General features: G+C 49.0%; 2 protein-coding genes across 2 annotated transcripts; both read left to right on the forward strand.

The window, feature by feature from the left end:
• Positions 1-1,695: 1,695 nt before the first annotated feature.
• On the forward strand, positions 1,696-6,059 carry LOC120511212 (G-protein coupled receptor 35-like). Its single transcript, XM_039727966.1, has 2 exons — positions 1,696-1,913; positions 3,660-6,059. Exon 2 carries the CDS (start codon positions 3,672-3,674, stop codon positions 4,611-4,613), a length of 942 nt encoding a protein of 313 aa, XP_039583900.1. The 5' UTR covers positions 1,696-1,913; positions 3,660-3,671; the 3' UTR covers positions 4,614-6,059.
• Positions 6,060-9,738: 3,679 nt separating this feature from the next.
• LOC120511225 (G-protein coupled receptor 35-like) lies at positions 9,739-12,680 on the forward strand. Its single transcript, XM_039727993.1, has 2 exons — positions 9,739-10,236; positions 11,719-12,680. Exons 1-2 carry the CDS (start codon positions 10,029-10,031, stop codon positions 12,678-12,680), a joined length of 1,170 nt encoding a protein of 389 aa, XP_039583927.1. The 5' UTR covers positions 9,739-10,028.
• Positions 12,681-16,094: the final 3,414 nt, after the last annotated feature.

Here is a 16,094-nt window from a genome sequence, read left to right on the forward strand (position 1 = left end):
CCCCTGTGACCTACACCTGCCCTCAGCCAGCCCACAGCTGATGCCCCACCTGCTGCTGTCACCTTTGAGAGCATGAGCTCCTGTGTTGGTTTTACAGGGCCTGGCTTTTGGTAGCAGGGGGTCCACAAAGGTGGCTCCTGTGAGAAGCTGCTGGAAGCTTCCACCGTGTCTGGCAGAGCCAGTGCCTGATGGCTCTGAGGATGGATGTGCTGCTGGCCAAGGCTGGGCCAATGAGAGAGGTTGGCAACACCTCTGTGCTAACAGATTTAAGAAGAAAATCACAATAAAGGGGGACACAGCTTTTTCCAGCCAGAGAAGAGGAAAAGGTGAGAACATGTGAGGGAAACAACATGGAGACATCAAGGTCAGTGGAGAAGGAGGGGCAGGAGATGCTCCAGGGGCCAGAGCTAAGATTCCTCTGCAGCTGTGGTAAGAACATGGTGAGAGAGCTGTGCCCCTGCAGCCCCTGGGGACTACGGGGGATGCAGAGATCCACCCACAGCCCATGCCGGAGCGGGTGGATGCCTGGAGGAGGCTGTGCTCCAGTGGAAGACTCAGAGGAGAGGGGGCCCTGCTCCCAGGCTGGAGCAGCCTGTCCTCGGAGGACTGCACCCCATGGATGAGTGACCCACACTGCAGCAGTTTTGGGAGGGACTCACATAGCAGGAAGGACGCTGCTCAAAAGTGGACTCAACTCTGGAGAAGTTCACAGAGAACTGTCTCTCCCATGGTCTCACAGGCACTCCTCTCCCAGAGCAGCAGAAGAAAATCTTGGTGATGAACTGATCAAAACCCCCACACCCTGTCTCCCTGTGCTGTCAGTGGAAAGGAGGGAGGGGTTGGGAGAAGAAAAGGTGTTTTAAGGGCTTACTTTACTTATTATCCTCCTCGGATTTTGTTAGTAATTAACTCACTTTGTATCTCTAAGATGAGCCTGTTGCCCTTGGAATGTTTTCTCCCAGTCCTTAACTTAGGAGCCCTTTGTCAAATGTTCCTCTCCTCTACCCAGCTGTGGCAGGGGAGGGCGAGTGGGCAGCTCTCGTGGGTGCCTGGCATTTGGCCAGTGTCAAACCATGACAGCTCCAAAGACAAGAATTAACAGGGCGAGTGGGCAGCTCTCATGGGTGCCTGGCATTTGGCCAGTGTCAAACCATGACAGCTCCAAAGACAAGAATTAATGGGACAAATCCTGAGGGAGTCAGCCTGGCTCCTGTAAGCTGGCTCACAGAGACAGGATTGCAACTGCTCTACCCGGTGGGCAGCAAACCCCATCCAGCTGTCTGTGGAACACCACTGGGCAGCTCCTGACCGTGCTCCCAGAGATTCCAGCCCCTCAGTGCCACCCTGGTGGCAGTGCCTGCCTTACCCGGCTTCCCAGCGGTGCCGGTGGGCAGTCACGCTGCTGGCTGCTGAGCCGAGGCTGAGCCAGCCCGTTACAGCTGTCACCGTGCGGGTGACAGCAGCACCGCTCCCTGGGCTGGCTGTCCCGCCTGTCCCCTCGGAAAGGTCCTGGGGCACCCTCTGCCACCGCAGCACAGGCTGCCCAGCCTCCCCGGGGAACCTGCTCTGCCAGACGCGCCATTTGCAGCCATTACGGGTTTTATCTCAGAAATTGTTTCCCCGCGACTGGAGAGATGAAATGTTAATTGCCGGGCTGCGTGAGGCGAGGCGGGGATGGGCGGGAGGGCTGGCGGTGGAGCTTAGAGCTGCCGGCAGCGGGACAACAGAGGGCACCAGAGGCCCCAGCCCTAGGAAATCGGGGCACAAATGAAGCTCTGCTGTTCGCACGAGTTCACTGCTGGGCTCAGCCCTGCCGGGCTGTGACAGCCCCGGGACAGCACGGATCCCCTTCCCTGCCGGGACGCCTGCGGCCTCTCTGAGGAGCCAGCCCGCCTGCGGCCTCAGCGGAGCAGGTAAAGCCCTTCCTTCAGTGTCCCACAGCGTGCGGGCACTGTGCCCTGCCCGGCCGTCTCACCCCCGGCTCGCCAGCAGTCAGGGTTTCCTGCTGCTTCCACAGCTCTCTGCCTCTGCTCTGCAGCTCCGTTCCGCTCAGGGGTCTGTGCCCCCCGCTGCAGTTCCCATTAGTGCTCCCTCAGGCGTGGGGACGGCTGGGGACACGGCCTTGGAGCTGCCACCAGCTCTGTGCTTGCGTGGGGGCTCGGTGGGGCTGGTGTGTCCAGCCCAGAGGGCTCAGCTGCTCCTCAGGCCACTGATATGCAGGCAGAGTGGCTTTTTCACTGCAAGGTGACCACAACAGGCTGCCAGGGAACACCTGCAGCATAGGCTGAAACCATGGAGTGGCCAAGAGCTGAGGCTGAAAGCCCAAGAGCACTAGGACACAGGCTGTATGTTAGTTCCTCCATGAATCCACCTAAAAATGACTGTACGCCTGGGGTTCAGTACTGCCGTACCAGTTCTGGTGCTAGGACAGGTGTTGTGCCTTCCTCTCGGGTTGCCAGATCTGTCTCCCAGTCTTGGACACTAGAAACATTTCACTTACTTAATGCAATCATCTATTTTCACTACAATTTTCATGTTGATGTTTAGAAGCTGCTGAATTATGAGGCAATGTATTAGTAAGAGATTGTAGGAACCTGGACACTTTCTGAGCCTGGCTCATTGCAAACACTTCCTATATGAGCTGAAAGTCTGATTCATCCTCTTTGCTGGTGGCAAATGACCTGAGATATTTAAAGGAAGAGCAGCAGATAGTCTAAATTCTCAGATTCATGTTTTCTACCCTAGCAAAATTTTTTCTTCCTACCTTTGAAGGCTGAGATCAGACACGTGCTCATTTGCTCACTTTCCCTTCTTTCTCTGGAGGCCCGTTATCTGCTAGGGCTGCCAGTACCCCTGCTGAGCTGTTCCTCCCCACCAGAGGAATGGATTTGTGTTTGGGGGCACAAATCCTGCCCACAGCAGGCACCCACCCACCCAGCAGCCTGCAGCAGCATTCCCACTGCCCCTGGGAGAAAAGCCACTGGGTTGGAAGGGCTCAAGCCCTGAGGATGTTCTCAGGTCTGGCAAGACCCAGAGCAAACCCATGGGGTGGCTTCAGCAGCAAACCAAGGGCTGTGGAGAGCAAATGGGGAATGCTGCCCAGGGCAAATGGGGAATGCTGCTCAGGAAAAACGGGGAATGCTGCTCAGGGCAAATGGAGAATGCTGCTCAGGGCAAATGGAGAATGCTGCCCAGGGCAAATGGGGAGTGCTGCCTAGGGCAAATGGGGAATGCTGCTCTGGAAAAATGGGGAATGCTGCTCAGGGCAAATGGGGAATGCTGCCCAGGGCAAAAGGGCAATGCTGCCTAAGGCAAATGGGGAATGCTGCCCAGCTCTGGTGTGGGCTGTCCTAAAGCCACTGGCTCCGACAACCACAGCAGAGGCAAAGGTAACAACAAAAAATATTATTCTGCTTTGCTGTGACCCAAACTGTTCATACCAGGACCGGAGGGACTGAGGTGGGGGCTTAACCCTGCACCAGCAGCAAGAGAGGGCAGTCTCGGAGGTTTTGTGGACTGAACAAAAACCAGTTCAGGTTTTTGAGGCTGCCCACATGAGCGGTGCAGGGACATGAGGAGCTGCAGGGCCATGACAGGAGGGCACAGCCGCAGGACACTGCCAGTGAGCTCAGTCTCATGCCTGCACTCTTTCCTTGCAGAGACAGCCCACCATGGAGAACTGCACTGAGAGAGGTGCCCATGGTAGCATTGTGGTGCTTCAGCTGGTTGTGTACATCCCAGTGCTCGCTCTGGGGATCCCACTGAACGCAATTGCCTTCTGGGTCTTCTGCTGCAAAATCAAGAGGTGGACCGAGACCAAGGTGTACATGATCAACCTCATCGTGGCAGACACTTGCCTGCTCTTCACCCTGCCCTTCCTGCTGTATTTTACCAAGTACAGACATCCCATAGACCAGCTGTGTTTAGCCATACAAAACATCTATTTTACAAACATGCCTATGAGCATCTTTATCATCACCCTGATTGCGATTGATCGATACGTTGCAATCAAGTTCCCTCTAAAAGCAAAGATCCTTCGATCCCCACTGAAATCAGCTTCTATCTGTGGCTTTCTTTGGATAGCAATGATAATTTATTCCAGTTTGTATCGCATACGTCAAAGTAGCAGGAAAGGTTGTTGCTTTCGGAAACAATCTGTTGAACCTAGCTATTCCTCTTTATTCTACAGTATCTGTGGGTATTTTATTCCCTTAGGGATTGTGATGTTCTGCTCAGTACAAGTCATCAGATGTCTAAAACAGAAGATGGCCACAGGTCCTCATGAGACAAAATTATTCCAGAAGGCTGTGCAGATAGTTTCTGTGAATTTGTGTGTGTTTGCTATATGTTTCTCACCTTTCCACATCTCACTGCTCTTGCAGTTTGCAGTGGAAGTTGCTGGAGCTCATTCTCTGCTGCCGGGAGTTGTAACCTCTATTAAGGTCTCTGCATGCTTAGCAAATTGTAACTGCTGTCTGGATGCATTTTGTTATTATTTTGCAGCCAAGGAATTTCCAGAGTTTTCTTCTATGTTCCCCAAGTGTACATTTATCAGGTCCAAGATGAACAAAAGTGAGGAGTCACAGCCACCCACGGATCAAGTGATTCTATGAACAAGGTGTAGTGCACAGCAGTGTTGAGTGCCACAAAGCTGCTCAAGTTTTGAGGCACAGGCAATGGAACCACATACAGTTTTTACAATCATTGTAGGCAGAGGCATATGGACAAAAAGGGGCAAACCCCTCCAAAGGGTCTGATGTTAACTTGAATTTTGTCCTGCTGTCCTCTGTGACTTGACTCCAGCTCTGACTGCTGTCTTGTATCGTTGCATCGCAGCTCCAGGCACCTCCTGGTGACAGCTTGTCTTGCTTAGCTTCATGGTCCTTCACTTTCAGTGTCTTCTGACTTGTAAACCTCTAAAAAATTTCCTCCTGGGACTGCAAGCTCATATTCTGCTGTTGTACTTAGAGGCACTTAACTTCCTTAGTGACAACTGACGTATAGTTCCCGTACAAGTCTGTCACCACACAGCAGTGACACTGGTTCAGACCACAGTCTGAAACCACTGACTAGACCTTGGTGCAATAAACACGCAAAGGACTGTTCCCAGCATGGAAAGTGTCCCACATCCAGGCATTACATCCACCTGCTTTGTCTCAATTCTTGGGCAACAACACGGCGGAAGCTGCAGTGAGCAACGGTGCCATAAAACCAGATGAAACCACTCAGGTCTTTCAGCTGATAACTCATGTCCCAGTTTTCTTCCCTGGTGTATTTTCTAATGCTCTGGCATTACTAGTGTTTCACTGCAAGCAGAGCAAGTAGCCTGTGTGTGTATGTGACCAGTTTAGCCATTGCACACTGTTTATTCCTCGTTCTGCCTTCTAAATTATCTTTTCAAAGGCAGGAAAAGATATGGGAGACAGTGCCTGATCTTATCAACCATCTATTGCTTAAGGAGATGTGTGAGTGTTGTCACCCACCAACAAATATGCTGCAATGAACTACCCTCACAAAGCAAGAGGCTTTTGGCAGACATCTCTTACAATCCAGGCAAGTGGTGTTCAGCAAGGAAAAACACTGCTACTTCAGGAACAGCACAGAGGGCCTTCAAAAACATTTTTGGACCTAGGATTCCCTTCTGAGACCTTGCATCTCATTGCTTATAATGAATGCCTGTTCCAAAAACATTATTATGATTTTTTTATTATTGTGAAAAAAGAGATGAAGATTCATATCAACCTGTTAAGAATCCAGAAATCCAGAAAGAAAACAACTTGCTTATTTTTGCAGATTCAGTCATGCTTATGTTTTCTCCCGGTTAATGTGGAGAACTTGTTCAATTTCCAATGGGCTCCAGACAGGTCATCTACTCTGAAATACAGAGCAGCAATGCTTTTTATACATGTGGCCTCACGTATACGTCTCATAAGTGTTCCTTTTTCTCATTGTAAAGGGGAAATCAGTTGACTTCAGAATCTCTGTCATCATTTTTTTGCTGTTTCCACTGAATGCTATGAAAACAAACAAACAAAAGATCTATACTTTTGCAAGTGCAAATAAAGGTCATAGTAATATATCTATAAATAAATATTCATTTATTACCATTATACATCAGAGTCTTCTACTCTTAATGCTAAACCTGTAGTGGAGATTGGGAGAAAAGCCTTTGCTACCGAGATATAAGATCTGCCTTACAGCAGGGTATTTTACAGTGAAACTCAAAGATGAGCAAGGAACTTTCTGATTATCTGAAGACTGATGTTCTACCTTGGACAAAAATTATTATCTGGTTTATATGTCAAGTTTAGGATGGGTTTCTGGCATCCTGCTTCAGTCTGAACAAAGCCTCAGCTCCCTGAGTGCTCCCAGTAAATGGAACAGATGAGTTATCAGACCCTGGGCCACAACAAACTGCTGGCCAGCATCCAGCACTGCAATAGCAATCCAGGAGGATGGTGACACCCTTAACCACCAATCTTTCCCATTTCCTAGCACAGGAGTCTGGGAAATGATAGTGGGGACCAGCCACAGCTGCCAGAGTCCATCAGCTGCCCCAAACAGCAAGGCTGAACCACTGCATTTTACCAACATTTCTGCAAGATGTAACTTTCCTGTCCTTTAAAAGAAAAAAATCCTAATAATGGTTTCCACTTCAGGCTTGTGAGGGAAAAAAAATTCAGAATCTTGCTTTTATGTGAGTGAGTCAGTGAGTGAGTAGCCACCAGATAAAGCATTTTTAGCCCTCCTATGCATGGAAGGCAGGGGCTGGCATTAGACAGTGTTTTGCTGTTTGGTGGCATTTCAGCAGGCCAAAAACAAACAGCAAAGAACACAAGGAAAAGCCTACAAAGTAATTCAGAATCTTGCTCTTAGCTTTTATGAGTGAGTGAGTGAGTGAGTGAGTGAGTAGCCACTGGATAAAGCATTTTTAGCCCTCCTATGCATGGAAGGCAGGGGCTGGCATCAGACAGTATTTTGCTGTTTGGTGGCATTTCAGCAGGCCTGAAACCTGAGTTCTTACCAGAGGTTTGAACTCCAGGGGGCTGAAGGACACATACTGGGGAGCTGTGGGCTGGGTGCTGCTTTCAGGTGCTGGAGGCATCTCTGATTTTGTTTCCTTGGCACAGCAAGTGTTTCCAGGGGTGAGCGCGGCCCAGCAGCCTCCAGAGAACTCCACAAGCCCTGAAGCAGCATCAGGCTCTTGGGAAGCACAGGCTTTTCCAGTGTGTGGGCACAGATACTCAGCTGGTCCCTGGTGCTGCTGATGCCTTAGAACTTTGGCTTTTGTGTTTTTCATGTATTTGTAATCCTGCAGTTCTTTAGTGTATAACTCTCAACTCCATTGAGAGTTATACACTAAAGCCGCTCCACACAGTGTGAGCGGCTGCTTTCCCATTTTAGTCAGACACAGCAATTCCTCTCCAGGCCTGGCAATCAAGGACACCTCACTGCCTCAGGCCCCAGAGATGTAAACAAAAGTGAGTTGGGGGGGCAAACTTGGGGTACATGGCTTCATTACCTGAAGCTGTACTTAGAAGATTAACCCCCAATATGCAAATGAACCAAACTTATAAAAGTATGGAAACCCGTGACCCATCATCCATTTTTGGGTGTAGCTCCTGGGGGGCTTCATCTGCCCTAAATGTACCTGGAGGCCCTTCAATACATATAACTGCTTTTTATTCCTTTACCTTTGTCTGACCTCTGGTTTTAGGTAGCCCCAAAAGGCATCACTGCAGGAGTGTGGGGAGGGTTGCAGCACAGGAGCCCTGACAGTATTTTCTGCCACAGGCAGAATTCTGTGCAGTGCTGGGGAAGGGGAAAGGGGAAATAGCCCCAACAGCCAGGGCTGGTCATTGTGTGGGATTGCTGCACTTAGCCTCAAACTGCCAGTTGACATGCTAAAAATAAGACTGATATGTTTTGCTCTCAACTCCACAGTTCTCTTTTGGTCAAGATCTGCTGTTGCACCATCCCTTGTGGCCGAGAGAAAGGCAGGAAAGAAGCCCCGTGGGGCAGAGGCACTGCAGGGCAGCCCAGAGCCCTGTGTCCCTCTCCGTGTGTGGAGATGGTACCAGCACCCCTCCCATCCTACCAGAGGCTCTGTCCCACCCTGCCATTCCTGCAGCTGCAGCCAGCAGGACACAGGGATGTGGGGGACATGGAGATTTTCCCTGACAGGGAAAGGAGGCAGGAGCCCATCAATCTGTCTGACAGCAGGCCACACCAGTGGTTCTTTACCTTGCAGGAATATTTTGTCCCACTGGCTACTTTCATTAAGAAAATCACTTTTCCAGGCACAATGTGGTGGATGCTGGTGTCAGTGCAAGGTTCTTTGGGGCTCACTGCAGGCACCAGTGCAGGCTGTACAGGCACCAGTGCTCTGCAGTGCTGCTGGGCCCTGGAATACCCTGCCCCAGAGCTGCCAGCAGGGACACAGCACAAGTGTCACCTCCACTGCGCCACACGGGGACAGCACTCACAGGACTGAGACAGGCTGGGAGCTGCAGATGAGGGGAAATACCAAGTCAGCGTCAATGGTCCATGGCAGGGGTGATAAAACCTGTGACTGTGCGGAGGGAGGGGACCATGAACAGCTGCAGATGAGGGTGGCTGATGTGGAGGCGAGGTGGAGAGAAGGATGGGGATCCTCATGCTGCAGTGGCCAGGAATCAGGCACAGACCCAAGAGCCTCAGCAGGAGCCATGTAAGTTCTCCACAGACAGCACTTTATCCTAGCTTTGCCTACTGGTAGCTTGTGTTGAGTTTGCTTTGACACATGCTGGTGAACCTGCTGCTCACAGCCAGGTGCTTTGTGCTTAGTGACATGGCTTCTCCCCCTCTTGAGACCTCCCTGGGCTGATGAGACCCTCATATGGCAACCACAGCACCAAGCTGTGGATGGGAAGCATCAGATTGGGGAGGTTCTATGAGCTGAGCCCCTCCAGGCATGACTTTGACTTCTCATGGTTTATACCACTATTGATTGCCTGGACACAGACAAGAGGACACTGGGAACAACACTTGAGGATGATGCAAGATTTTCTGTACAGTGATGAAACCATCACAACCCAGAAGCTGGATGACTCTGAAGACTAAAGTACCAACAAGGACCATGACATAAAAATATTGTTGGCTGGGGATCAGTGAGCTGGGCACGCTAATATGTCAGTAACTACTTGTAAGCATCCACCAAGGAGCAGCCCCAAGAAAGGCAAAAGCAGTCCCTGGAAATTTAGAAGTTTGTAAAATATTGTAATTGTACACTGGCATGAAATTATTTTCAAGGGCTGTTTTGTGATGTGCAGACAGACAATGCAGAAATACTCCAGAAACTGCCCTAAGGTGACCTTAGAGCAAAGTGGAAAGGGGAACTACATTTGGCCAAGACAGCAATTCAAGGTGCTAATATCAGCACCTTTAAGCTCATTGATCAACTTGTCTGAGCTTTTCTGGTAAATAGGCTGTCATGGGGAGCCCAAGAGCAGCCTTGGGGCGCAGGCACCTGCAACCACTGAGCCGTCACAGAGCCATCAGGTCACAGGGTCACGGCGCCACGTTTTCTCGGAATTGCTGGCTGAGAAGAGCTATGGAAGACAAGAGAACTACTATGATTCAGAGTGAAACGCTTTATAATAATCACAAAACTTCCTGCAAACCACTGCTCTCACCTCTCCAACAGCTGCAGGACTGTTGGGGCTGTTCTGTCCCAGGCCTCAGGCAGTGTGAGAACAGAAACCACTCCTACTCCAACCCCAGCAGGGGTGGCACTCTGGAAGGCAGAGAGAAGACCTCAGGACATTCCAGGGCAATGGGTCCCCTCAAGCACAGTCTGTTGGGCGAGGAGGGTCAACAAGCATTGCTCAGTGAGACATCAGGCAGTGGAAGGTAAAGCAAAGGAAAAAGCCAAAGCTATTCCACCTCCAGAGGAACTGCTGCAGGGATGCAGGGCAGACAAGCCTTTCACCTCCCTGCAGGACTACTGCAGGCTCCTCAGTCAGCAGGAGGTGGTACAAGCCACACCAATGGTGATGACAGAGGAAGCTCTGCCCTTTGTTCAGCAAGAGTGCGGGTGCTTTCTCGGCCAGTGTTGCTGCCTCTCACAGCCACCAGAAATTGTGATCAGAGGACACCTCACTGGTCATGTGCAAGGAGCACTGCTCGTCGTGTCTGCACAGCACTCCACAGCTGGGTTGGAGGAACTCACTCTCTCCAAGGACAGCAAGAGAACAGGTAATTTCTCCTGGCTATTTACTGGCACGGTTATTTGCATTCTGCAAGGCTTCGCCTTTCCCCAGCAGTAGTGGGACACCAGAATAGAGATGGAGAGAGAGGGCTGGAGCCAATATATTTTCAAAGGTTCATTTTGATACTGACCCCATCTGTCACGTTTTGGGGTGCTGGAGGGCTATCTCAGCCTTTGCTATATCTTTTCTAGGTCTCCCTGTTATGATCTTCCCTTTTATCTTATGGGCTCGTAACGCATTTCTCATGTCCAGAGGACAGAGCTGCTGCAGGTATCTGCTGTACCACATTCCCTCACCTCTTCAGAGGTCTCCTGGTGTGATTCCTCTGCTGCATGATTTTCAGAGCTAACCAAGACCCACAGATGCACACAAATGCTGCAGCACTGCCTTACGGTTTGCTCGCTGGAGATGCTTTTGAGACCCATGAACCTTCTCCCATGGAGCCACGTTCCCCTTGCAGGGAAAATCCAAAGACATCCTGGCTCTTTTCTGTCCGTGAACAGTTGCACCTGGAATGTGCTTCTGCATTAACTCCTCCAAAGCTGGAGGGAAAACAGCAATAGTGCCCTTAGATCCAAGGTGATAAAACCACATGCTAGACCAAACATAGCTCACCTCTTCCATATCACATTCCTGCCATGGCATAGGTGAGTTTCTACTGTCTTGGAATTGTGGCAGTTTGCTGTAAGGCTTCTAAGATAAAGAGCAGCTTTGACAATCCTTGAAAGGCAGTGAGCAGACCCAGCACCCGATTCTCAGTGCAGCCCTCTGAGTACAGAATTTGATGGCAGCTGAAACCAGTGAGAGATACACTAATAAGAGATACCCTAATAATTGCTCATGTCACTAATGAGAAGTGACACAGAGACATCTCAGCACTGAGGGAAAAGACAGCTGTCCTTCTGCTGCACATCTGGGACATTTTAAGCTGCAAGGTCACTGGTTGGCTTCCACTGAGCCCTGCTATAAGGGAAGGGATGAAAGTTGGGTTTAGGGATCCCCTATCCCACTGTCAAATATTTGCAATGGCTCACATAACTCCTTGCTGCAGGGTATCTGCTGCTGCCTGATCCAAGTCTGGATCAAAGCAAAAACAGGGCCCAAAACAGGGGCCCAAGCCCTTTTCTCTGCCACCCTCCAGGAGCAGTCTTCCCCGCACAGGACCCAGGGAGAATCTACATTTTTCTCTCCTTCACAACTGATCAGGCTTGTGTTCCTGTCCCACAGGTACCCATCTTCTTCCCACTAGGTACCCTACATCAGGTTTTCATGGCTGGCAAAGTCTAAGTTTTTCTCTCCTTCACAACTGATCAGGCTGTATTCCTGTCCCACAGGTACCCATCTTCTTCCCACTAGGTACCCTACATCAGGTTTTCATGGCTGGCAAAGCCCTGAACTCTCTCAATTAGAATTAATCACTGATTCAGTCCAGAACCTCCCTTGTAAAAGGCTTCATTTGCTTTTGCAGGAACTGTACGCTTTGATACTCCCAAAATGAACCACAGCAGCTGCAATATCACAGCCTATGAAATATTTTCAGTTTTCCAGCTGTGTGTTTACATCCCAGTTTTGGTTTTGGGCATCGTGCTGAATATGTTGGCACTGTGCGTGTTCTGTTGCAAACTTGGCAAATGGACAGAAACCAGAGTATACATGGTGAACCTGGCTGTGGCTGACTGTTTGCTGCTCTTCACCTTGCCGTTCAAAACTCTGTCCCAGTTCCAGCACCTGAAGGTGGACGGGTGGTGCCTGGTTCTGGAAGGTGGCTATTTCACAAACCGCTTTATGAGCATCGGTATCATCACCCTCATTGCTGCTGACAGGTACCTTGCAATCAAGTACCCTTTGAGATCCAAGGCACTCAGGTCACCGCTGAAGGCAGCTTTTGCCTCTGGATTCCTTTGGATATTCATCATCTGTGAAACTTCCCTCATTAAAAGCTTTGAGGACCGAAGAGAGGATGACTTTTGCTTTGAAAAATCTTCTGTGACACCCTCAGTGATCACCCTGTGTGCCATTATTGCAGGGTTTTTCATACCGCTGCTCATCTTGACTTACTGCTCCATGCAGGTCATTGCAGAGCTCAGGAAAAAGAAGACTGACAACCCTTGCAATGAAATGCTGACCAGGAAAGCTGTCTACATTGTGTCTGCAAACATGGCTGTGTTCATCATCTGCTTTTTACCTCTTTACCTCGGGCATCTCCTCCGCTTCGTCCTGGACTCCGTCAGCTCTGACTGCTCGGCAATACAGAGCATCAACAACTTCGTTCACTTCGCCTCCATCCTCGCCAACACAAACTGCTGCCTGGATGCCATTTGTTACTACTTTGTCAACAAGGAATTTAAGGAAGCATCTTCCAAGCTAGCAAAGTCCAAATCTGAGTCCAGTGAAGAAGCTGCAATTCAGCTCCCACATGTAACACATTAAGGCAGAACACATCCAGCACACATTTTATATTTGCTGTGTTCAACTGGGACTCACTGGCAGGGTTTCACACTTGCTTTTTTAAGAGTGGGATGGAGGGACATTCTGCTAATGACAAACATTCAGATACATGATTCAGCTCTGAATCAGACAACCACAGCAGTCCAGGTCCTGATCTAATGATCTAGTTGCTGCTGACAATTCTCTGCCTTAATGCAAATTTGCATAAAATGGTAGATTTCCCCTGCCAAAAACCCCCATGCTTCATTTTCCCACAAAACCCAAAAGAAGCACAGGGACTGGTAAAGGATTGGGTTTTGTCTTTCATCCCCGCCTTGGATCAGTGTTTGTGCAGCTGTGACAAAGAAATAGTCTATTCCAAATATTAACAAATTTTTAAAAAATCAGAGTGAAAGCATGCAGAAAAAGAGAGGATGGTGTTTCTGTAAGTCACAGTCTTACTGGGTTTTAGTTGCCAACAATGCACAATCCCATAACAGGAATATTTAGCTTGCTTTAAATAACTTTACAGCAATGTAACAGCTACAAAATGGTCATCATTACAACACAAGGTCAGAAGAAATTGCAATTGCTTGTATTGCGGAAAAACTTGTGTGAGTCAAAATGTTTGAGTCAAATGGCATTAAAATTAAATAAAAGAGTTAGTACAGGGCAGTGGGAACAAGGACTCTGTATTAGGACTCTATTCAATCTTATAATGTAAAGGACTGTCTAAAGTGGTAGCAAAGCTGTTCCAAAGAAATCAACCTAAATAAAGTTGTGTCTCTAGCATGGAATTCAGTTTCTTAATGAGTTAAATGGAAAAGGGGGGAGATGGGGTGGTAGAGGACCTGCTGTGCTGCCTGTGGAGGAGGGACAGCTCCCTGTTGTCCAAGCCAGGGGTAGTGGGTATGAGCTCTAACTGGGACTGTTAGAGCTGTTTCATCTACTAAAAAAGTAGATGAAACCACTCAGCAGCTTCAGACCACACACCCTGAGCTGGGCACACACCTCCACTCACACCTCCCAACCCCAGGCTGGGCTGCTGGATTTGTTTTAGTTTAGGGCAAATTTGGCATGAAACTTCCAATGGGGTTTTTCTAGAAAGCAGATGTAAGTGGCCTTTTTCCCAGTTGGTTTGGAAAAGATTTCTTTGGAGAAGAGTGGAAAAAAACTGTTTATGTAACAAGCAAAGTGTTCACAAGTATATATATTTTTAAAAAAATAAATATTACACAATAAAATTTCTCCTTGTTTTGAAGAGATGGCAAATTCAGGAAGTTTTTTGGTGGGGTGTAACTTGGCTCATTCAGTCTCTCGTCTGTCCCTTCTGTGCTGGAAATGCAGTGTCCCAGCCCCAGTGGGCCACAGGTGTGAGCTCCCAGTGTTCTGGGTGTGCAGTCCAGAACAGGCTAATCAATTTCAAGAAAAAGAAAAATCACAGTCTGGGGAATTTCTCTGCTTCAGTTAGCTAAAAAAAAACCTCACTGAGAAGCAAAGGAGAGCTCTTTTTTGCTGTCTGTGCTGCAGACAACACAGTCTTTGAGAAGGAATGCAGAGCAACAAGTGCAGTTTCTGCAAACAAACTGCACATTTTTTTATTCCCCTTCACTTTCAAAACCAGTCTTAGAGGTGCAGAACTTAATATCCAGCCTGAACAGGACAGATGACTGGGGATACAAGCATCATGAAGTCACCCTAGAGCAACTGCTGTCCACCTGCAGGTGCTGGGCCCAGCCCTGCTGCCACAAAAACATCCTCACAGTTCTCACAGCCAGCCCTGCCTTTGTGTCTCCTATTCAAGGCAAGGCCAAAGGAGGAACCCCCTGCTGCAGACAGTGGTTGAGCAGAGTCCTCCATCCACCCGGGCAGTGCACAGGACAGCAGCAAAACCCTGCCAGCTTCCCAGGGGATGCAGGCTTCTCAGCATGCTTCCAGAGATTCAGACAGAAATGGGGATATCTGCTCTGTAATCACAGAAATCTGAAAGCAGAATCTTTCCTTTGCTTACTACACAATGGGGAGGGAAAGGAGGAGAGGCTCTGGCTGCAAAGACCTCCTGAGGAGGTTGGTTCATCTCCCCTTTTCTACTCTTGCATTTTCTTTGAACAGATGAAAGCACAAACGAGGGGTGCAGTGCATGCAGAGATGGATTATCTGCTGCTGGCTCAGCCCCAGGGTCACACCCTGCTTCCCCAGCCCTGCTGCTGCCTCTCCTGCACTGCTGAATGACATCTTCACCTCTGGGATCTGCTGGATTGTTCCCCAGTAAAGCTAAGAGACCTTGACCATCCTCCCCCCAGTACAGGATCCGTGGGGTGAGCACTGTGATGTGAGCGATGCCCTGACTGCCAGTGTGTTTTTCCACACCTCTGGTCTCACCAGCATGGATGTGAGCTCCTCAGAGGCGAAAGCTCTGCACAAACCAAACTGTTGTTTTAGATGGGCAACAAAAACCACTTCTACTCCACCAACCGCTGACAAAAAGGGTGGGGGAGATGCAAAGCAGCCTGTAAACAAAGCACTTCTGAGCACACTCTGCTCACCCACCCAGCTTCCAGCACGCCTCTTCCTCTGGCAGACCAGAGATGCACACTGTCAGTGCCTGGCCTGAGGCAGCCAAAATTCCTCCCTGCAGAGCCTCCAAAATTTCTGTTCTTCACCATTCAGGCAGGGCAGGCAGGGATTCAGGAGTGCTGGGACTGAAGTGCAGCAAAAGGACCAAGAAACCCCCTCAAGTTCCCGAGGTAGAAAACTGGTTTTTACTGTTCTGTTTATTCACTGTCTTTTGATTTTGCCATCTGCAGCTTTCAGGCTGATTTAGTAGAAAGAGTGTCCTCCAAATTCATGACCCACCTGGCCAAGCTCTCCTGCCCATGCAGAGAAGAGGTAAGAGAAGAATTTAGTAGTGAGGAGGCAGCAGTGATATACAGGTATTTCAGTGATGTGATATACAGGTATTTCAGTGGTATGCAGGTATTTCACTGCTATACAGGTATTTCAGTGAAATATAGGTATTTCTGTGATATACAGGTATTTCAGTGGTATACAGGTATTTCAGTGGTATAGAGGTATTTCAGTGATATACAGATATTTCAGTGGTATACAGATATTTCAGTGGCATACAGGTATTTCAGTGGTATACAGGTATTTCAGTGGTATACAGGTATTTCAGTGGCATACAGGTATTTCAGTGAAATAGAGGTATTTCAGTGATATACAGATATTTCAGTGGTATACAGATATTTCAGTGGTATACAGGTATTTCTGGTGGGCTCAGCAACTCTGGGAGACAATGGGGATCTGAGGACTTGCCTACAAGGTACTGATTCTTGCTCCACTGCCTGGAAGGCAGACCATAACTATCCAGGCAGTGCAGGCCTTGCCTGGCTTGCTTTTATCTTGCTGCAAAAACCT

Source organism: Passer montanus, unplaced genomic scaffold (assembly GCF_014805655.1).
Source record: "Passer montanus isolate IOZ18808 unplaced genomic scaffold, ASM1480565v1 scaffold63, whole genome shotgun sequence".
NCBI classification, from domain to species: Eukaryota; Metazoa; Chordata; class Aves; order Passeriformes; family Passeridae; genus Passer; species Passer montanus.